Below are 22,574 nucleotides of genomic sequence, written 5' to 3' on the forward strand. Positions count from 1 at the left end.
CGCCCGCACTCTCGCCCCCTATATCTATCTTTCCCTCCATCCCTGGACATGGAGAGTCGGAGCTGGCCCTTTGCTGCTGCTGAGAGAGAGAGTGAGCCATCATCAAGCTGCTCTCTTAGCTGTTGAGAAGAAACACTAGAAGGAGAGAAGAGGGGATTCTTTTTTTCTGGGTTGTCTTCTTTTTTTTGGCGTGGAAAGAGTCCTGTTCATCTGCCTCTATTTTTTTCCATTGGATTACAGTTCTGGCTTTGTGTAGGAACGAGAAAACGGGGTCCAAAATGCCTGAAGCCAATTACTTGCTGTCGGTGTCTTGGGGTTACATTAAGGTGTGTGGCGCTTATCTACGTAGCTGGTTGGGATACCGCACTCATTTTATTGTACCTGTCTAGAGCTGTGTTGCTGTTGTATTAGAGATGTATTTCAAAAAGAAATGTAGTGTTTTTATAATATCAGCATTTATTGTGGAGCTTTTCAGAAGACTTTACCTAATTGCACCAGTAGATATTTCCATCAGGGGAGTCTGACAGAATGGTGTTCAGTGGCTCAGGCTCCATCTTGAGCCCTCTGCAGAGCTGTGTGTCTGGTGTTTGTGTGTATTAATGTGTGTGTGCGTGCACGCGCATGCATCAGTCTGTCATAAACAGCTGCTACTGCAGTGCCTGGATCTCTGTGTTCTGTCAAATGCATGCATCCCCTTATTTTGCTAATACTGTCAACCCTGAACCCTACAAAAAAAAAAAAAAGACCAAAATGTTGGAACGGGGAGGAATGTAGGGAGCAGTGTGCAGATTTTCCTCTTGACATCATTGAGATTCTTGCACACTGACGCAAGTAAAACAGCTCAACAGAACCCTAAAAATGTGATTCAGTGTAATAAAACTGTAAATTGGTTGCAGGGGGTGAATTGAGGGGTATTAAAAGGTAATGGCCTCTCCACTGGTAACATACATAATGATTTGTGCTCTAATTAATTTAAGGGAAAATGGAGGGGAAAATAAGATGTGTCCCCCCCCACTGATTGTACGCTGTAATAAAATAATATCCTCGAGCTGGTGGAGGAAAACGGGGCCCTCCATGGTATCCTATACCATACTTTATCTCAGGTTTTCCCTCAGTGGAAACTGACGACATTTTTTTCTCTCTCTCCCCCTCTCTCTCCCACCTCCTCTCCCCCCTTTTTCTCCTTCTCTCTCGCAGTTCAAGAGAATGTTGAATCGGGAGTTGACGCACCTATCTGAGATGAGTCGGTCTGGGAACCAGGTGTCCGAATTCATCTCCAACACCTTCCTAGGTAAATGAAGACCTTGTGTACACACACTGAAAAATCACACTGACAAATTTCACCGATTCTGAACTCCATAATCAACCCTCAGTCTCTACAATAATCACGGCCTGTACATTCACAATGTGTAGAAAAACACAAACATTCACAGTGGCTCGCACAAATATCCACTTCTGCTTTGCCGCAATGTTTTTCTGCAGGTTCAGTCTTTCGTATGATGTTAAGCCGTGCAAGTTGCTCTGGAAGGCTTTTCTGTGGGGGCGTACCATAAAACACTGCGCCATTAAGCTTTGTCTAGATGTTTATGGCATTGGGCTCAAAATGGCCATTAAAGCTCAAGTTTAAAAAATATATAGACACAGATATATTTCTCAAAAGTATTTACAGAGATGAAAAAAGGTAGAAATGTGGCTGGCTACTGTAAAAAAAAAAAAAAAAAAAAAAAAAGTGGCATTTGATTGACATGTGAGTTTGTTAGGCAGAAACTGAATAAGTGGATTTGAACTGGATGCTGTCAGGGTGGGTTGCAGGTTTGAGATCTGAAAGTAGATCGCTAAATGTGTACCTATGTATATAGAGTCGTTGTTTCTGGCTGTTATGTTGAAAATGTTTTATGATTCTTGGACCAAACTACGCTGTTAAGTCACTGGTGGAAAAAAAACTGTGTAAGTAGCACTCATGAGAAAATCGATTTTCCAGATTTTTTTTTTAAATGTAAAAGTTGGCTTTTTGATAAATGTGAGGTTTCCACATTAGTGTGAGAGTTGCTACAGGATCAATGGAACAGACAAATGAGAGGACTTTGAGGTAATATAGATGAGAGAATAAATATGACGCCATTTAGAAAACATGCTGGGTCGTCAGAATAACCAGGGATATATAATATTTATAGACACCGTGCTTCCGTTCGATTGGCGTCAGGGTTAGGGTTGATCCGGTGTAGTGTTGTTGGCAGATCCCCCACCTCCGGATCCTACAGAGGGAGAGGACGGGTGAGGAGAGAGACAGAGAGGAAGCAAACTGGGAAAGGAGGGGGCTGACTGCAGTGAGGGAGAATATAGAGGTTCAGAGGAACCCCCTTTGCTGGCAGGGAGATGAGCTCGGCAGATTGGGTGACTCATTCCTGTCTTAATGCATCTTTGTCAGCAGGGACACCTTGTTGTACCTCCACCTCTCTTCCCTCCCTCCCTCCCTCCCTCTCCCACTGCCCCTGAGAAACCAGACAGAGATGACTATCACTTTGATAAAGAAATCAGGATTACCCTGCTGCTGCTGCTGCTGCTGCTGGAGGAGGAGGAGAGAGAAAGAAAGAAAGAGCAGGTTAACATTAATGAGGAGTGAAAAAAAAAAAATGGCTGAAGCTGCACAGTTGGCCTGGTTTGGCCTCATCTGACCAGCAGGACCGTTTAATCCCTTCATCCATAAAGATTAGCATCGCATCAGTAATGCACTTTATTTCTATATTATTTTCTATAAAAGCAGCATCCATTCAGGAACGATAGAAATGACATTTCCCTGCCATATGTCTGGTTCTGTAGAGGGCGTTCTTCGATTCACCACAAATCCCTAGCTGATGCTGAGGCAGATTGTTGACTGGTAAAACAGCGCTCATGGAACCTGGATAATTCCCCAGATAAATAAAGATCCCCGGGTTTCTCATCTAGGGCAATTTCAAACCAGGATTTTGGGCTTTCCATTATGGATTGTTGGCCGACAGCACGCCGGCCAGTCACGTGTGTGTGCCTTTCCCCCGCCACAGCTGTTCTCGCAGCATAATTCCCTTTGATCAACAACAGCAGAACACACCTAGCTTAGGGAATATACCGGGGAGGGGAAAATTCCCCCGTTAAAAAATAAAAAAATAAAATAACCCTCCCCACCCGTTGTACCGCATCTGCGTCGCTCACAGTTACAGAGCATATGGAGGAGGATGAAAAGGACTTGGATGAAATCGAAATAAACGTGGGAGGTGACGGAGGGAAGCAAGAATAGGAGAGGCAGAACAGAGCATAAAGCAGATATTCACTTCATCTGCTTTATTTTGTTTTTTTTGCTTGAGAGAACAAACAGAGGGAGAAACAGAGAGAGCCATGGGAGAAAATACTGGAAGCCAGACTGCAACATAGTCTTAATCTGACAGATTACAGAAACCAGGATCCTGATAACTGAGCTACAAACCTCCAGAGCAGCAGTTTATCAGTTTCATCAAGTCAACAGAGTGCACAGCCTTCACTGTACACGGGGCACTTACTTATGTAGAAATGGATGATAAGAATGAAGACTGTGAACCTGTCTCCCAGTCCATTCTCCCGCACACAGACGGGCCACACACACAAAATACCACACGACGGCGGCGGTGGTGATAATGATGGCTTGTAATAAACTAGAGGGCAATATATTGCTCTTCCCCTTGTTTCCCACGCAGCACATGTCTGAGAGCGCTTAATTGCCCATTCTCAATTACCACTGGAGAGAGAGAGAGAGACGGAGACAGGCAGAGGGAACAGTGAGAGAGAGAGAGAGAGAGAGAGGGAGGGAGAGAGATAGAGGGAGAGCATGAGAGTGAAAGTGATTATTTGAATTACAGCTGGTAATTGAATAACCCTCCACAGAGGAAGCCTGATAGGCCAGCGATGAGACCAGGCTTGATAGATGAGTGCGCAGCTCACACACATGCCAATAGCCGATCTCTGCAGGCTTTCCTGTTGTTGCACCAAACAGGGTTTTCTGGATAATGTCTTTTATTTGTGATTATTTTATTGAATATTTTATTTTTTTTAAGGGGTGGACTTGTTGTTCACTTGATTTGCGGCCACACCAGATAGAGATGAACAGACTCAGACTCACAAATGAAATGAACCAAGCATAAAAAATCTCACTCTGTACTCGGTGATTTGATAACGCTGTGAAAGATGTGGCATCTTATTGAATGACTTGACTTTATGGGAGCGCGTTAACCGTGTAGACGCCGCGGCTCTCAGTCTGTCGATGGTCTGACCTATGAGAGTGAAAAGAACAGAAGATGAGACGTTAGCCACCTGCTGAGAGCGGGGGAGGGGGAGGGAGGGAGACAGATGAGCAGCGGGAGTTCAGACCGAGACTGCAGGTGGCGGGGAAGGGAGCATGAATGAACAAATGAATGGAAGGACAGATGATGATGAATGAATGAATGAGTCCATAAATCCCTCAGGAACTAAACTGCTGCAGGTGTTGTTATAGTACACCTGGGTCCTCGAGGCCGTGATTCAGAGCCACATTACACAGACTCATGCTGCACAAGGTTGAAAGGAACAATGTCCGTGCTTTTCTAAAAACGGAAATGGTCTATTTCCCCCCCTGCAGACAAACAGAATGAGGTGGAGATCCCGTCGCCGACGTCCAAGACGCGAGAGAAGAAGAAGCAGCAGAAGCAGCAGCTGATGACACAGATCAGCGGCGTCAAGAAGGTCTCCCACGGGCCCTCGCTCTCCGGCAGCAGCATCTCTCGCTTCGGCGTCAAGACCGACAAGGAGGAGCTGCTGTCCAAGGAGCTTGAGGATCTGAACAAGTGGGGCCTGAACATCTTCACCGTTTCAGAGTACTCCCACAACCGACCTCTTACCTGCATCATGTACGCCATCTTCCAGGTACGGACCAGAATCAGTCAGTGTCAGAAAATTCTTTCTTTTCTTTTTTTTTCAATTATGCAGCGTTAAAATGATCGATGCTTCAGTTCTGATTGTATTTTGCATGTTCTTTCAGGAGCGAGATCTGCTAAAGACATTTAAGATCCCCATGGATACGTTCGTGGCTTACATGATGACGTTGGAAGACCACTACCATTCAGATGTGGCCTACCATAACAGCCTGCATGCTGCTGACGTAGCCCAGTCCACACACATCCTCCTCTCAACTCCGGCCCTGGATGTAAGTTATAATAGATTGTGTCATATTCTCATGCCTCACGTCCGGATCTTCTTACATTATCTCATCCTCATCCATCATTCAACCCCGGAGGTTGAAAAGCCCCCCTCCCCTCCCCTCCCCTCCCCCTCCCTTTGCTCTGAGCAGAGCACATCCACTGAAAAGAAGGGGAAAAACTAAAAGAGGAGTGAGCTCTTACGTAACTTAACATGCCACTTTCCTGGAGTGCCACACTCGCTTTGAAGAGCTCAGCATCGTTCCATTGAATCATCTTTTCCCCTCCAGTTAACTAAGAGAAATTCCCCCTCTTTACTTCGGCACTCGTTGATACGTTGGGTTGGGTTTAGTTGAGGAACATTTCTCCCTCTGCTGTTTTCCTTCAAGGCGGAACATGACAGAAACTTTTGCATTTCCAATCAAATTAAGGTTGAAAACCTGATATTTGAACTTTAAGGTTTTCATGTACAGTATGACCCTTCGTCTGTTGTCTCTCCCTTACACAATCATCTGTGAATCAATAGTTTGTGAGGCACAGATTAACTGCTCTGTTTTTGTGCTGCTATTTTTTTTAACCTCCATGAATAATTCAATTAAACATCCTTTCTCCTCCTCCCAGGCCGTCTTCACAGACCTTGAGATCCTAGCAGCCATCTTTGCTGCAGCTATCCATGATGTTGATCATCCTGGAGTATCGAACCAATTCCTAATCAACACCAGTAAGTGAAAATATCCCTCTCTCTTTAAAAGCATATAAATAGATGCTTTGAGTAGCCAAATATCAGTAGTCGTGACGAAGACTAAAATAATTAAAATCCTGCTTTAACCTCTGTCCAGACTCTGAGCTGGCGTTGATGTACAACGATGAGTCTGTGCTGGAGAACCATCACTTGGCTGTGGGATTCAAGCTGCTACAGGAAGACAACTGTGATATCTTCCAGAACCTCACTAAGAAGCAGAGACAGTCCCTACGCAAGATGGTCATCGACATGGTAATGCATCATGATTCATATTCTCTTCTGCCATCCTTGATTTCAAATCACAATCTGTCTGAAATCCTGATGCTGACAGATTTTTTTTTCTTTCTGCTTTATCCAGGTTTTGGCCACTGACATGTCCAAACACATGAGCCTGCTGGCCGACCTGAAGACGATGGTGGAGACGAAGAAGGTGACGAGCTCAGGGGTGCTGCTGCTGGACAATTACACCGACAGAATACAGGTAGCCGCTTGTTCTTGTGAAACAGTTTTCTTATTATGTAAGTGCTCATCATGTGGACGGTGTATGTGTGACTCAACATACTGGAAGCCCCTGCACTTCTCTTTTACCTGCTTTTAATAGCTCTAATCGATAGCCAGCGTTGGAAGAGGTTACTCAGCCAATGATCATTAGCCGGCCTCCTACATAACTGACCTCTGCTCCCACTGTCACTCCGTTCCTCAGTCCATCCATCTTCTTTCTGCCTTTAAGTGCTCCCTTTACACCTTCGCTGTGATGGTCCTACAGTTTCCTCTATTAGACTGTTGTGTCGACGGACCTCCTTTTATAACAAAAGTCATTAGATAATTTGCTTTTAATGTCTTTTCTGCAGGAATCTAATGTAGTAATCCAGCAAATTTTTGAGAGCGGGGGTTGTACAACCATGCAGAATGTGGATTTTTTTTTTTTTTTAACTAAATTGATATTCTGTATTTTTCATAGGTGCTGCGTAACATGGTGCACTGTGCTGACCTGAGCAACCCCACAAAGTCCTTGGAGCTGTATCGTCAGTGGACCGATCGGATAATGGAGGAGTTCTTCCACCAGGGAGACAGAGAGAGGGAGAGGGGGATGGAGATCAGCCCCATGTGTGATAAACATACAGCCTCAGTGGAAAAGAGCCAGGTAAGCAATAAAGCATGTGTTACTCATATAACAGGAGGTGCATCAAAGCCTTAAAAGAGACTCGGTCATAACTCTGGTTTGTCTCCTTCAGGTGGGTTTCATCGACTACATCGTGCACCCTCTTTGGGAGACTTGGGCCGATCTGGTGCACCCGGACGCTCAGGACATCCTGGACACGCTGGAGGACAACAGGAACTGGTACCAGAGCATGATCCCCCAGAGCCCCTCCCCTCCGTTCTACGACCAGGGCCCGCACGGACACGGCGGCGGCACTGGAGGGCAGGGAGGCGGGGAGAAGTTTCAGTTTGAGCTGACCTTGGAGGAGGAGGACTTAGATGGAATAGAGAAAGATGGCGAAGGGGAGGAGGAGGAGGAGGAGGAGGAAGAAGAAGAATTGGAAGAAGAGGAGGAGGAGGAGGAGGAGGAAGAGGACAGTCTAGGAGATTCTCGATCTCCTCCCCTGGCCTATTTGGACGGTCCGGAGAACGAGGAGGGCAGCATGGTGGAGCCCACGTCGTCGATAGAGATCGTGACACACGAGGCGTCGCCCACAGATACATAGGGCTGACATCATCAGGCTCACATGGTGATTTGAAAGTTTTTGGAAAAAAAGAGGGGAAATCCTCTTGCAGCTGTGCTTTTTAATAAGCCCACAGAAGCAAAGGCTTAGTTTTGGCCTGCACAGGGGCGTCTTGCACTTGGGTGTTTGAAGCCAGACACGGACGGACAGTTTCAGTTGAAGCGGCTTCAGAGTTCTCAGGAAATAATTACTGCGAACATTTTAGTCTTGGTGGACAGACGAGACTGAGGGTGGAACTTGAAGGATTTCGGCCAGTTTGGGAAACGGTTACTTTTCTTTTCTGGACTGGCATTAAATGGACACTGACACTACTGAGAGAAGTTTTGTACCTTAAGACTTTTTTACAGATATGATATGATCTAGAAGTAGCATAGAGTAAGATCTACTGATGGAGACACATTTGTATAGCAAGAGAAAGTGTTTACTTTTTTCCTGTACCATTTGTCAAAGGACTTTTGTGTGCCTTTTTTACTATTGTCTTTATAATAGTTTTTTATTTATTGAACACTCTAGTATGTCTGTGAAATGTCTTTTTTTCTTATCTGAAAGAGCAAAATCTTTTTTGTATGTTAAAAGAGAACAGTCTTCCATGTATTGGGCAATAGAGAAATACAAACAAATGTCGACAAACAACTTTTTGGACAAACTCATCAAAATAGGGAAACATGAACATTGAACACACACATTCTGCGCACATTTGTATTATCACATTCGTTTTTCAATCTGAGCACAACATTTATTTGTTCACTCATGGTTCATGTTAACAATTAGTTTGTTGTTACTATATTGGATGTCAGTCAATGAATGTCACAGTGAAATATCACATCTATTTTCATGCTACATCTTCTTCATATGCCAGTCTGCAGACCATTGGGGGCTTCCAACCTTTTCACACCAAAACTTGACTTCTAAGCTTTTAAAGGCAAGAAATACTCAGTGAGGATATAAAATCCTTCCATAGCAACTACGTAATCAGGCATTCCTGCTAAAAAAAATGTCACTGTAAAATTACTGACGACCGTCTTTTCATAATTGCAGTTGTTGTGGTATTGGTGTGACATTGAGGTTAGCCCAGTTCAAATCTATCACCAGATGAAGTGAGCAGAAACATAAACAGGACTAAGAACAAACAACAAGCTCCTTAGATCACAAATGAAGTCCGCCAAGGACAAAATGCACAACAGCAATGAGTCTATTTTCAGCCCACAGGTATGCTGCAGTCTTAATAATCCTGTTAGTTGGAACGGGGCCTGACCCCGGACCCGTCTGATGTAACGCCCCCCTGCCCCTCTGCAATCAGGCCCAGACCAGATGATTAAAGGTGCTCTTACAGCTGCCTGTCTGAAAGGCGCTCTCAGACCCTCATCAACGCCACTATTCACATGGTTTACAAACCCCTCTGGGCTCCACGGACACGACCCCAAAACAATCAGGCCGGCTATTTCTTCCTTGTGATAAAAATCCCTCAAGTGCTGCTTCTGCTCATTGACGTCAATTGAATTTTTCCCCTCCCCCCCCTTCCACTGTATCAGGTTTCCAGGACGGTCGGGTTATTAGAATTTGGCACAGATGGAATTGCTGGAATCAGCATGGCAGGCTGTCCCCTTTGGAAAAAAAGAGGAATAATTAGGTGTTCTAGTTTTAAAAAACAAACCAAAATACGTCTCTTTTTGTTTCTCCACTGATGCACTGGGGAAGATGGGTTGAAAATGGTTTGCAGACCTCACATTTCTACTCCTGTGGCTTCCAGGACTGACTCTTCAGGATGTCCTAGTTACATCCATAGTCACGTCTCTCCAGTTTCATATTGGTTTACTGTTATACTCAAAAGGTACTTCATCTGTTTTCACTCCAGCATGCTTAAGTGGCAATCGTTTGTGTGCCGTTTGTATGTACGGAAGGTTTTGTATGCGTGTGTGTTTTTCTGTATGTGTGTGTCTGAATGTGCTGACTTTGTCATCAGGCCTTACCCCCTATCACTCCACACCTTTGTCGCTACTGTTTGTCGCTAGGAGCTCAAGTTGGTCCTTTTTGCTGTTTATAACAGTGTGTATTTATTCTATACTTTAAGCTTGTAAATAAGAAATACTGGTTCAGTGTAAAATCTATTTTAATTTATATGCACTTGCATTACCTGGAAGTGGTGGTGTCTAATGTGTAGAAGACTCTGGACTAGAGTCTTTTTATATATGTATTATATATTGTTTTTATATATATATATACATATATATATATATAAATATATCTAAGTATATATTCGCACAATGTTTTGAGTGCCCAGCAGAGCAGCAGCTAAAGAGACATATTGTTGTCGTCAGATGAGAACCTTGTAACTTAGAAAGCCCTTTTTATTTTTACATTAAATTTCAAATCGTCTTTAATGTGATGTCACAGACGAGAAAATTTACCATTTTACATTATGCATGAATATTAAAACCAAAAATGTTCTCACTTTGGCATCATTTTGAAATTGAGTCTATATTATATTCTTTCATATTTTGTTATTTGGTTAAATTTAAGCTTATAGTTTCGGATGGAAAACTATTTTGGACCAATTGAGTTTTTGAAGCTACATGGTTTTCATCTGACAGCAGTGATTTGGTAACCCAGAGGTGACATAGAGGACATGTTAAACTGCATAGGCTTGGATATAGGATACATACGAGCTAGCTAAGGAACACTGAAGCGTAGTCATTGCTTGGTATCAACGTATACAAACAGCTTATTTTCTCTCAGCGGCTTGTCACAACCGAAGCTTCTCCATCCAGCATTTGAATGCAGATTGCTGATATATGAGGCCAGATACAGGTTCGACTGACAAACACAACGCGATTGTCTCCTTTTACACTTAACGCACTTCATGTAAAAGTAGATAAGACGGGGACGGTATTGGTAGCATGCTACAATACGCCCGGCACTGACGTGAATCGTACTGAATTAACAACAAAATATGATCTTATGTAACTGGTTGTGCTAATGTGTGAACTCTTTCTGACCAAACTTGTTAGCAGTTTTGAAATTCAAATTTGTCAGTATTAACATTGTTTATCTATGTTCAAGCTTTTTTTGGTCCTAGTTGTGTCCAAATGGTTAGCCAGACTTAGCACTATCTGCATGAGAGATGGGTTTTTCTAATTGTCAATATGTTCAAGTCCGCCAGTTATTGCAGGTGGGTTATTAAATGTTTCACACAATGTATGGTATTATATTGTATATTGTGTTCAAAAATAAATCTGAAATACTTTTTCTATGAAGTGATTAAAAGCAAAGCATGAATATACGTTATCTGTTTCTGACGTTTTTTTCCTCCTCATAGCCCAGTTTTCTTTTACTATGGGTGTGAACGACAAATTAGGTCACAGTCACGCTTCTGGTGGGTTCCCACATGTTTGTCATGTTTCATTAGGCTGTGTACCGATACAAAACTGAGCACCTGGGTCCTGGACTGAAAAAAACAAAACAGCCTCTAGTATGTAAAACAGTTTCAACACAGAGAGGCCTGGGCAGCTCCTGTCACCCAAACAGTCCACAGAGCTGTGAACCAATTTACAGTCCAAAGAAGACTGCCACCCCCCAAAACATGCAAATATCACATCTGGAGATGATAATACACTGCAAAACAACATTTTAAATCAGATCAATCTAACATACAAACGTGCATATTTAGGCTGACAACTGCAGATCGTTATTCATTTTCAATTAATCTGTATTTTATGTCATTACTTGTTTAGTCTGACTCTGAAGTTCTTACCAGGATGATAGAAAAGCAAGAAATTCAGCTCAAAATGCTTTAGAAATAATAATTTAAAAAAAGTTGAGCTATAGATAATATGAAATAGAGCATATAACAATATAGGAACATGTCAATTTTCTGTCAATCCACAATTGTCAATTGATTGATTGTTTCATCACAGTAGCGTTTCTTCACCTTCCTAATGGGCAAGCTTGTGCTCTCTTAGATTGATATCTGACTTTGCCCTTCGACAAATAGAGGAATACTAAACGATGGTCTGACAGTGTGGTCCTGTCTTTAAGTTCCCACAGTCACTCAACCTCAATCTAAATTTAAAAAATGATCATAAAGCCACTAAAGGTCGACTCGGTGAAAAACCAGCATCAACCTCAGACCCGAGGACAGCGGTTGTATAGAGTGAAATATAATTGAGGTGATACTTTAGTTGTGTGTTTATACATCTGTACTATGTTACTCTTCATTCTCTTTGATGTCACCGTGTTTGCTGCATCATCATCACAGACGTCTGGCTCTAATGTGCGGAGACGGGAACACTGTGTGACATGCAGTCAGCACTATATTACTATGGTCCCCACACACGCAGTCTGACAGGCCTGTCCTGATGTGACATAAGGCCCTAACACACACACACACACACACACCCTCTGGACTAACACACACACACACACACACACACACACACACATTGTATGTAAACACAAACACAAGCAGTTATCATTTGCATGTGTTGAGATGTACGCACACAGACACCTTCCTCCCAACACATACTGCAGACGACATCAGTCATGGTACAAACGTCATCCAACAAAAATTGGACCATTTTGCTGTACGGCTGTGAGCTAACTGCAGGAGACCGTCTCCCTTCATGACGGAGATGTCTTTTGTTTTTATACAGCGTGTTTTCCCCACAGAGGACACAAACAGTTATTACCTGAGCTGAGCGTAGCGCAGAGTGCTTTCTGTCTGCTATTTTTGGTTGTTAATTAGCGCAGTAACTCAAAATCTATGTCCAATTTTGGCAAAATTCGGTTAGAACTTTGAACACAAGCCAAGGAGGAAGAGTTTTGATTGTGGTGCAGTCATTCACAAGGCTCTTCACATTTTCAGCTCCTTACTCCCTTTTCTTGCTTTAAGATACAATATATCCTATCCCCTGCCATTTTCTGTCTCATACAGTAAACTGTCACTTTTTACACAAATTGATTTAAAGCAGAAGTAAGTGATATATTTGTGTTAATATAAGTCTTAAATAGTTATATCTTCCGACAGCAATCACTTACATAGAGTGTTTGGACCGAAACACGGGTCTGTCAGTCACTCTGCTCTGCTCTGAGCCGAGGAGAAAACATTTATCGTATCCTACAGTTTTTATCCAATGAGGAGAGAGAACGGCATGCAGGGCTGTGTGTGCAGCCAAGGGACGCCGTGAATGTGGTGACGTAGGGACGAGGACTGTTATGGTGCGTTCAAGGCAGCCCGTAACTTGTGTTTTTCCGACCTGTGAAGTCGTACCAGTTCGATCTGGTACGAGTTCACGGGTCGGAAGTTACGAGTGGCCGTTATAGTGACTTTCACAGGTAAAACAGGTCGGAGAAACACAAGTGGGTTGCCTGAAACGCTACAAAGTCGTAAGTTGTGACTTGAAGCTGTAATTTACGGTTTCAAAAGCCTGCCTGGAACGCAGCATTAGCCAAAACGACCGGATCGCTTACTTCTGCTTTAATACAAGTAGCTCTGCTTTCTGTAGGGGATTTAGACATTCAAAAATCCATTCTGCCATATTTTGTACTCTGATGCTGATGATCCAAGACCAAACAAGAAGTTTTGAAACATTTTAAATAAAAAAGAAAACCTTTGTGGGATCCTGCATCCTCATTGGACATTTCTACTCTGAACATCATGGTTTTCTCTGTGCCTTCTGCGGTGACGGCCCACTGAAGGATGTTGTGGATGTTGAGTTGTTAAGCTGTTTTATTTAATATGTGGGCTCTTATAAACAGGCAGGGTGAGAATAAGTTTTAAATGTTTGATGAAGCAATGTTTCCAGGAATGTTCTGTTTGTGACTAATTTTCCACAAATGACTAGTTAGACTGGAGGGTCTATGGACTAATACACTTTCAGGAACACCCCATGGAAAGCAACATTGTGCAAGCAGTCAATTTACAGTATTTGCTGCAATAGTTTGTGTCTTTCAGAACATAACAAGGCCAGTCTCGATCAAAGGTATGACCATCTTACATCAGTGCATCTCCTGAGGCTTAAAGCAGAAGTGAGTGGTCCGGTCGTTTTCGCTAATGCTGCGTTCCAGGCAGGCTTTTGAAATCGTAAATTACAGCTTCAAGTCACAACTTACGACTTTGTAGCGTTTCAGGCAACCCACTCGTGTTTTTCCGACCTGTTTTACCGGTGAAAGTCACTATAACGGCCACTCGTAACTTCCGACCGGTGAACTCGTACCAGATCGAACTGTACGACTTCACGGTCGGAAAAATACGAGTTTCCTTGAACGCACCATAACAGTCCTCGTCCCTACGTCACCACATTCACGGCGTTCCTTGGCTGCACACACAGCCCTGCATGCCGTTCTCTCTCCTCATTGGATAAAAACTGTAGGATACGATAAATGTTTTCTCTTCGGCTCAGAGCAGAGCAGAGGGACTGAGAGACCCGTGTTTCAGTCCAAACACTCTATGTAAGTGATTGCTGTCGGAAGATATAACTATTTAAGACTTATATTAACACAAATATATCACTCACTTCTGCTTTAAGGGCTAAGCAAAAGTGAAAGAAAATGAAAATATTCTAAACATGGTCTTTCTATATCTACCATGTCCAAAACAGGAGACAAAACTCTCACAACAATCTGGGCACTGATCAGTTTTGCTTGGTCCCCTCTCAAAAAATCATTACTGGCTATTTTTGGACCACAGACTGGTGAGGAATCGTTCAAACCTAAAAAAAAAAAAAAAAAATTCACGACAAGAGTAAGAGGCTTGTGTAATTTCTACGCATGACCCCTCCATATCCAATCTCATAGTGATCCACGATAAGAGCTCTGAGGCTGTGTGCCCTTGTATCCACTCCAACCTTACTTTCAAAGACAATCATGAGTGAATTATATCACCAGGGTCTGTGTGCTTCTCTCATTTGCTCTTTTCATTTTTTGCCTCTTATCATTGAATGTTCTCATATGTCCCTCCTCTCCTTGAACATATTCCAATCTCCTCTGATTTCTTCCACCTCTCTCTCTCTCGCTGTGCCACCTCTCTCTCCCACTGTTGAAATCTCCCCCACAACTCGTCTGTGACATAACCCAGTAGAAGCCAGAGATTTGAGTTGATGAAACTACTTGCGTACATGTGACGAAAGAAAAGACTGACTGGAATATATGGGACAGGAGACCTCCCCTGTCACTCGTCTTCAAAGGCACCGAGCAACCACGTGGATGTCCCAACTTATCTAATAATGCTAAAAACAGAGCAAACCATTTCCCACCAGTCTACGTAAATGACACCACTTAACTGCTCCCCTGTGTGGCAAAAGGGGAAAAAAAGATGAGGGATATTTTCAGGCCAGAAAAGGAAATGGTTAGATTGGGAGATAATAGGGAATTTGCTACAGGCTTTAGAATCCCCTATTGTGTCTTCTGCATGTGAATGAATGAGGCACAAAAGAGAGAGAAGGACAAGGAGAGCGTAGGTGTGCGCACTTGAAAAAATCTCATCTTAACCAGTGACTAAGACCTCTCATTTAAAGATGAGCCACAAATTCTGTCAATGAAGTGCAGAGAGGATATTTGACCTCCAAGACAAACCTTTGTTTTTCTATAGTTTAACATAATTTCTTCTAAATTTCAGAAATTAGATAAACTGGGCTCCACTTGAAAAATCTCTTTAAAAAAAAGAAACTTGTTCTCATACTGTATGCTGCTCAAGTGAAAAAAAAAAAAACTTGTTTGGATGAGTTTCATAAGAGGGCAAAGGTGCACACACTCACACAGGAGATGGAGAGAAAGAGAGCAGCTGATGTAACTATAAGCTGAATAGACGAAGGCCTCAATGAGATGTCGGGTAATTAAATTTAAGGTTCCCAAGCCCCCGCATTGTTATTTCACAATAGTGCAGTGACAAATGTGGATTTCTTACAGTCTCTCTCTTCCGTAAATCTATGTGGAACTGTGGTGGGACTTTCACAGTCGTTGCTTGAACAAAAGTGAAACTCTCCATTATCTCAAGACAAAGACAGTTATTTTGAATGTCAAACTGTTTCTGGTACTTAAAAGCTTCAAGCCAGCCCCTAAAATAAGATGCAAACTTGGGTGTCAACATAAGCGTCATTACATAAGAGTATGTGCGTCACTTGAACAAGGCTTAATTTTTCCCAGATGTTGATTTTCTAGCCTTTTGTAGCTGCAGCTGTCTGCAGAGGCACAGCTCATCATGATACAGTACAAAGGCCTGGCAGTAAACACAGCATGCACACGGTTGCCCATAAAGTCAGAAAATAATTGTGACAATATGATTTATTCCTGATAGATAAAGTGTATCTTCTCAAAACTTTATGATCAATCTCTTCCAAACATGTAACTGTGAAAATTGAACCACAGTTAACCTTTATATGGTTATTATAGGAATAAAAAGAGGAATGTGTCTGAAAACAGAATCATTCCAACTTTATGGGCACCCGTTTATTAAGGTATTCAGATTCAGATCTGTTTTGTTTTTTTTGCACACTTCATTGTGTTGTACTTTTTATTTTAAATGTCTAAGAATGCAATTTTTTTGCCCATCAGTCCACACTTAGTAACACACTTACAATCACTAATTGGGCCACATTAACAGGGAGATGGCCCCTTTATCATGAATGTCTGTGACTGACTGAGAGAGCTGAGTGATCATACGTAGCTCCACCACTGGTCTGCCCAAGGCCACATCACATGACTGAGAAGGTTAAGCCATTAGCCTTTGCTCTTTCAAAATAAATTGACACGAACTGTGCAGTGTTTATGGTTTGCAGACAGCAATGTGGCAAAGAGGTAAAGTGATAAAATATAAAAATAAGTTCCCAGGGCCACAGTGGCCCTAATACTTGTGAAATAGGAGAAATTGTAAAAAGGTGGCTGTCTAGCCAGGCAGGAAGGACTTTGATCAGGGAAGTGACCAAGAACCCAGCAGTCACTTTAACAAAGTTTCAGATGATCCTCTGCAGAGACCGGAGGAACCTGCCAGAAGGGCAACCATCCGAGCAGCACTCCCTCAATCAGGTCTTTATGGAAGAGTGGAAAGACAGAAACCACTTTGAATATAAGACGTATGACGGCCCGCTTTAAAGATCTCTGAAGAGCCTGAGAAAAAAAGATTTTCTGGCCTGACAGATGAAAACTGAACTCTTTCGGCAAAACTCCAACCACCATGTCTGGTGAACTCCAGGTGCTGTTCATCACCTTGATAATACCATCCTTAATGGTGACACATGGCCCGAGACTAGGCCAGACTAGGGTTCACCTGTCAGCATCACAATGATCTGAAACATACAGTCAAGACAACACTGGAGTGACTCATTCTGGCCGTCCTGGAGCGGCCCAGTCAAAAACCAGACTTAGACCTCACAGAACATCTGTGGAGAGACCTGAGGATGGGAGTTCAAAGACATTTCCCGTCCGATCTGATGAAGTTTGAGAGAATCTGCCAGGAAGAATAGGATAACCTGCCTCAATCCAGATGTGCAAAGCTTGTACACACAAAGCCAAGATGACTGGAAGCTGCAACTGCTGCCAAAATGAGTTTCTACCAAGTACAGAATTAAAGGTCTGATTAATGCAACTTGAAAGATCAAAGTTTTTTCTTATATTTAATACATTTGCAAAAATGGTATAACACATATTTTCACTTTTCCATTATAGGTAGATTTATATTGAGATTTATCCATTGATGATTTAATCTTCAATGCAGTAAAGTGTGCATAATGCATGAGAAACAATACTTTCTGAAGCCACTGCACTTGTAAGTACAGTGTATCTATGAGTGTGGGGCAACAATAGAGTTAAGTAGCAGCCCAGTTGAAAAATAAAGTCTTTTTTTTTGTGAAATCATAAGGATGTGGAGCAGAAGTGCATGTTTATCAGGGTTAGTGACCAGCTAAGACAAGGACAGCTTCCTGCTGTCTGGGACTGTTAATTGTCAGGAATTCACGTCTATAACTTGGCACAGAGAAGCTAAATTGAGGGAAAACTATGTGAACTTGAGTTGAGATATCACATGGTGTCTACTGGGTGTTGTAATGTAACAGCCCTCACTTATTGTGACCATGTAGGGTTAACTATCTTCTCTTTTAATGCAAATTATGTGGCCCCTGCTTTTGCGTCATTGTGGTTTTATAGCCGACTGTAAGGCCAGCTGGGTCAAATACTGCTACTGCTGCTAAGAGGAATACACTGTTAGAAGTGACAAGCCTGGCAACTGATTTTAATTTTTATCTCATGGAGTTCATTTGGTTAAGAAGAAAATATTTTTCTTTTCTTTAATTACACTGATTTAAATGAAATACAAGAGAAAGATATTGGAGAATAGGGGAAAGAAAGGGGAACATTTCTAATTGATATTATTCCCAGAAAGTTTGTCTCATGGTTGTGTCACTTAGCCAGTTCCCATAACCGAGTTGTGAAAACAGAAACGACAAGACATAAACTCAGCAGTTGTTGATATGTAGCGTCCAGGAAAAAAAGGCAACACGATGCCCCTCTCGGGTCCCCCGAGGCTGCATTAACCTTGTAAGTGAAGCAAGTATCAGCCTCACGATGGATACATGTGGCTATCCCCTGGGCCAATTAGAGGAGAGATGATGAAGTGGCTGAGGGTGCAGAGAAACACCACAGACAGCCTCTTTAGAGGACCTCACTGAGTCCTCATTGTGCTCGCTGAAGTGATGAGAGAACAGGTGGACGTGGCTGGCAGCATTTGGGCGGGATATACTATGTATATATGTAGAGAGTCTAACATCCAAGATGGCACTGGTTAGAATGAGGTGACAACATGAGGAGCAGCTTATAGGAAGAGCAGCTGGGTGATGGAGGTTGAAGCTCAGAGCTCCACACCTGGTTCCCGAGAGAGACATGCTCTCTTCTTGAAAACTGCTTTTTATATGAAGTTGGCTGATAAGGTGTTGGTGGTCACCTTTATTACTATTATTATCGGGTGCAGGTACAGTTTGCACACAACAGCATGGTAGGGTGGTCATCTTAGGTTTACTGCAGCATAAGATTTTATAGTTTTAAGTATCATGTAGGTCTTTATTAGGGTCCGGGCAGCTAAGCTGCCGGGACACTATTGTATTCCTAGGAATTCTTCTTCTTCTTCTTCTTCTTTCTTTCTTTCTTCTTCTTCCAAGGAAGTCATACTTCCCATGGGCGAAAACTCACCAAACTTCACAGAAACATCCAACCCCATGCCAGATTCACTCAACTCCAAGGACATGTGCCCCCCCCTCCTAGGGGGGGCACAATAAGCGTTTAAATTTAAAAACTTTAAAAATTCCTACCATACCAACGGTAGATGCTACAGTGTTGAAACTTCACCACAATGTAGCCTCAATACTGCTGAAACTTTTGTCCACTTAAACTTATTACAAATTATGAAGTCCATCACTCTGTTTTTTTCAATAACTGTAAAACTTTTAAAATGTATCTCCTCCCACAATTTTTGCTCAATTGACACCAAACTTGCTACAGAGCATCTCCAGACCGTCCTCCACAAAACTTGTTTCTCGGATTTTTGATTAAGCAAAAATTGAGCCTACAGTGCATGAAAACGTTTGACTGTAAACACTACTGTAAACATATACCATCAAATTCTTGATAAATACATTTTCAATCTTCCTGAAAAAAAATGACAATATTCTGGAGTCATGGTTGATGAAGTTTAGCAAATATCAGAATTTTATCTCAAAAACTGAATTTTTGAGAACATTTTGAATTCTGCTCTCATGGGAACAACTGCAGTCAATGCGAGTGTGGAATTTATAAACATCATATTTTCTCATATGAAGCAAATCACTTATCATTAAAAACAAATCACCAACATTTCCATGCTGTCAAGATGCAATTTATGTATTATCAGATTTTTGTTCAGATGACTGAATTTCTGAAATTTTGACCATTTCATCACAACAGCTGCCCGGGCACTGACTCCCTGAGTGGATAAATGAAGCTACACAGCAGGTCTCACTACCAGCCAATTAGCTCAGCGAGTTAGGAGCTGGTTCTTGGTGTCAGAGGTTGTGGGTTCGAGTCCCAGCAAGGGTGATGATGATGATGATGACAGATCAAAATGTCAGTTGTCCTCAACACGAAACACAAGACAATTGTCCTAATGGTGGCATCACAGCAAGCCTCTAAATTTAAAAATCCAAATAGCTTGGACTGGACCATGTGCGAAGGCTCCTAACATCTTAGAGTCACAGTAGATGTTTGACAAATACATATCATTACCTCAAAAACTGATTTTTCTTTTTACTGTGGTTTCAAATCTGCCTACACGACAGTGAATGGCTTACTCAATTTGTGAAGCCACTGTTGCACTGCCACTTGTCAATTAGCTCAGTGCGATAGACAATGGTCTTTGGTTCCCGAGGTTGTGGGTTCAATCCTCAACTGGTCCCAATTGGACATTATAAGGACAACTGTCTTGTCTTCATATTCTCCTGTTTGTTGCTCAGAATTGCCTAAATTTGCCCAAAAGTAGCCCGGACCCGACCCATCGCTGCGCAGCAGCTATAATTAGAAATATATTTTCCTGCTCAGACAAAGACGATGGTTCAGAAAACTGAACCTGAGCTGATACCCTTGTGTCAGGTTTTAACTGCCTCCAAAACATAGATTAATGTCAACTTTTGTTGAGATTGTGCAGTCAGTCGCAGGTACAAACTACTTCGTCTGATCAAAGACATACAGTAGATGCAGACTGACTTCAACTCAGTCACCTGGAGAAGTGAAGGGCTGAGGTGTGACCTGCCTGCCCCGCATCAGTCTGCTGAAAAAAGTGAGTAATCACCTCAATTGTTAACTCCATAGAAAAATTAGGAGAGAAAAACAAATACAAACTCTCGCTGAGAGCTAGAATGAGGACTGTGTGTTGTTCCATAGCGTGACCAATTTCACAGTCGTTTCTGTTTCCCTTCTCTCTGGTTCTTCCACAGCTGTGTCACCGAGCCCTTTGGTTATATTACTCTAAACTTTATAAATCATTCGTTGCTCTCACGCACCCTTCCCAAATCATAGAGGTCTGCAGCACATGGGAACAATTCTTTGGCTTGCGTGAGAACTTCTGTGATGACACGCGTTTGTGTGTGTGTGTGTGTGTGTGTGTGTGTGTGCCTGTCTTTCGCTCATTGTTCTCCCGTAATGCCATTCCTTCCAGTAATCTTCTGTACTTCAGAGCATTTATAGTTAATGGCAGGCACACACGGATTAGCTACAGGACTTGAACCAGGGTCATGTTGTTTAAGAACTCATTCTCTGACCACTAGGCAACCCGGACATCACAAATGATATATTTTATGGGTATCAAAGATATTAATCACATTTTTATAAAAAAAAAAAAAAAAGTCTGGAGTTGGCTACTACAGCATTCCCCTGGAGGGTCGCTCCTGTCAGGTCAAATGTATTTTTATGACCCATAAATTTGGCCCAAAGGACTTTACGATCTATACCGCAACAACATCACCCTAAACTTAGGAAAAACATCGGGAGTGTTCCTTCTTTCATAACAGAAAAACATGTGATGGATGTCATAGAGTGCAAAGGGTGCATGAAAAAGTAGAGACACTGAATTACATTATGCAACAATAAACTAGTGGCATTTTGCACCACTATGAAATCTCCATAGGGGAAATACTGCGTGCTTACAGTGGGAGAAGAGAGAAAAAGCTAATGTTTTCCACAAACCTTGTAAAAGTTGTGGTTGAAGACTCCATTTTGAACATGTGGGTCAGTCCTAACAGGAGAGGACCTCTGGTGAACAGGAGGCGATGGGTTTCATTGGCTTTATCCAGCAACAGTCCTGTAAAAGCAAAGAAAAGAGAAGGGTGGTACTGTTTGACTGCTAAGTCTACAGCAGCAGATGCAGGCCAATAAAACTTCTGTTATTATCAAAATAGAAATACTGTAGAGCAAAAAATAAAAAATAAAGAAAGAAAATTGCACCCAGCAGATATATCTCTGCCAAGGCCAAATAATCCTACATGCACTAAAGTCTTACATCTCAACATCATAAATGTGTAGCTTACATTATTTCCTGAGATAGCATTTTTTTTTTTAATCTTATAGGTTGTTCACTGCGATGCCCTAACTGAATTTAGTGCAACATAATCCTGCCTAAAGAACAAACCAACCAACAAATAGAGAAGGATGACAACTTGACCTCCTTGGCAGAGGTCCTACATTGAAAAAAAAAAGGATAGCATAGTAGATTTATTCCTCATTATAAAGATAAAAAAAAGTATTTAGGTCAAACTACCTTTGTGCAGTTAAGGTGCCCTGGTAGATAGGCAGTGTTCCTTCAACACGTTGATTTGGCCGTGTTCATGTGTGTGGCCAAGTGTGTGTAAGTGAATGAGTACACGTGCAGAGAGAGAGACTACAACAGAGGGAGAGAGAGAGAGAGAACGACAACCAGTCAGACAGGAGATGCAGTGAACTGGGATTTTGACAGGGGCCTTTTTTTCTCCTCCTTTCTTTTTTCCCCTCCCTCATCGTATCACAGGGACGACCAGGTTCTTTTTGTCGATCGGGTTGCCATGGCAACTGTGCAAGAGATGAATACTGAGACACGTTCTCTAGACACTATGTGGGATAACATCTCCACAGTCACATGCGGGCAATGTCTCATACAGCAGGTACACAACACAGACAAACTCCACACACATGCTGCTTATGTAGAAGTACACTTAATCTTGCACCAGGTTATAGCCAGAGCCAGTGAAAATGCCAGGGATCTGACATTACCTATATGGACTAGGCCTAACAGTTGAGGAGCCCAGTTTGTCTAGCAGTGGCCCTGATGATATGATAAAAATTGAATGCATTATTATAACACTATTGCAAAATCAATTTAAAGTTGAAATATTAAAGAAATCAGCCATAACTTCACTTAACTTCAAGCTTCGAAAGCAATGATTA

The 22,574-nt window shown here is 42.3% G+C and overlaps 1 protein-coding gene across 3 annotated transcripts in view; it reads left to right on the forward strand.

Moving 5' to 3' along the window:
- Positions 1-10,336, forward strand: part of pde4ba (phosphodiesterase 4B, cAMP-specific a) — a gene marked incomplete at its 5' end in the record, with an annotated part of 155,590 nt that extends 145,254 nt beyond the window's left edge. For all 3 annotated transcript variants that reach the window (XM_083969605.1, XM_083969606.1, XM_083969607.1), the window contains 8 exons: positions 1,198-1,291; positions 4,625-4,908; positions 5,024-5,188; positions 5,802-5,901; positions 6,020-6,174; positions 6,281-6,403; positions 6,884-7,066; positions 7,158-10,336. In XM_083969605.1, the coding sequence (XP_083825731.1) occupies positions 1,198-1,291; positions 4,625-4,908; positions 5,024-5,188; positions 5,802-5,901; positions 6,020-6,174; positions 6,281-6,403; positions 6,884-7,066; positions 7,158-7,628 (1,575 nt within the window). In that variant the 3' untranslated portion in view covers positions 7,629-10,336. The remainder of the gene's footprint in view (positions 1-1,197; positions 1,292-4,624; positions 4,909-5,023; positions 5,189-5,801; positions 5,902-6,019; positions 6,175-6,280; positions 6,404-6,883; positions 7,067-7,157) is intronic.
- Positions 10,337-22,574: the final 12,238 nt, after the last annotated feature.

The sequence above is a fragment of the Trachurus trachurus genome, assembly GCF_905171665.1.
Source record: "Trachurus trachurus genome assembly, chromosome: 4".
NCBI lineage: Eukaryota > Metazoa > Chordata > Actinopteri > Carangiformes > Carangidae > Trachurus > Trachurus trachurus.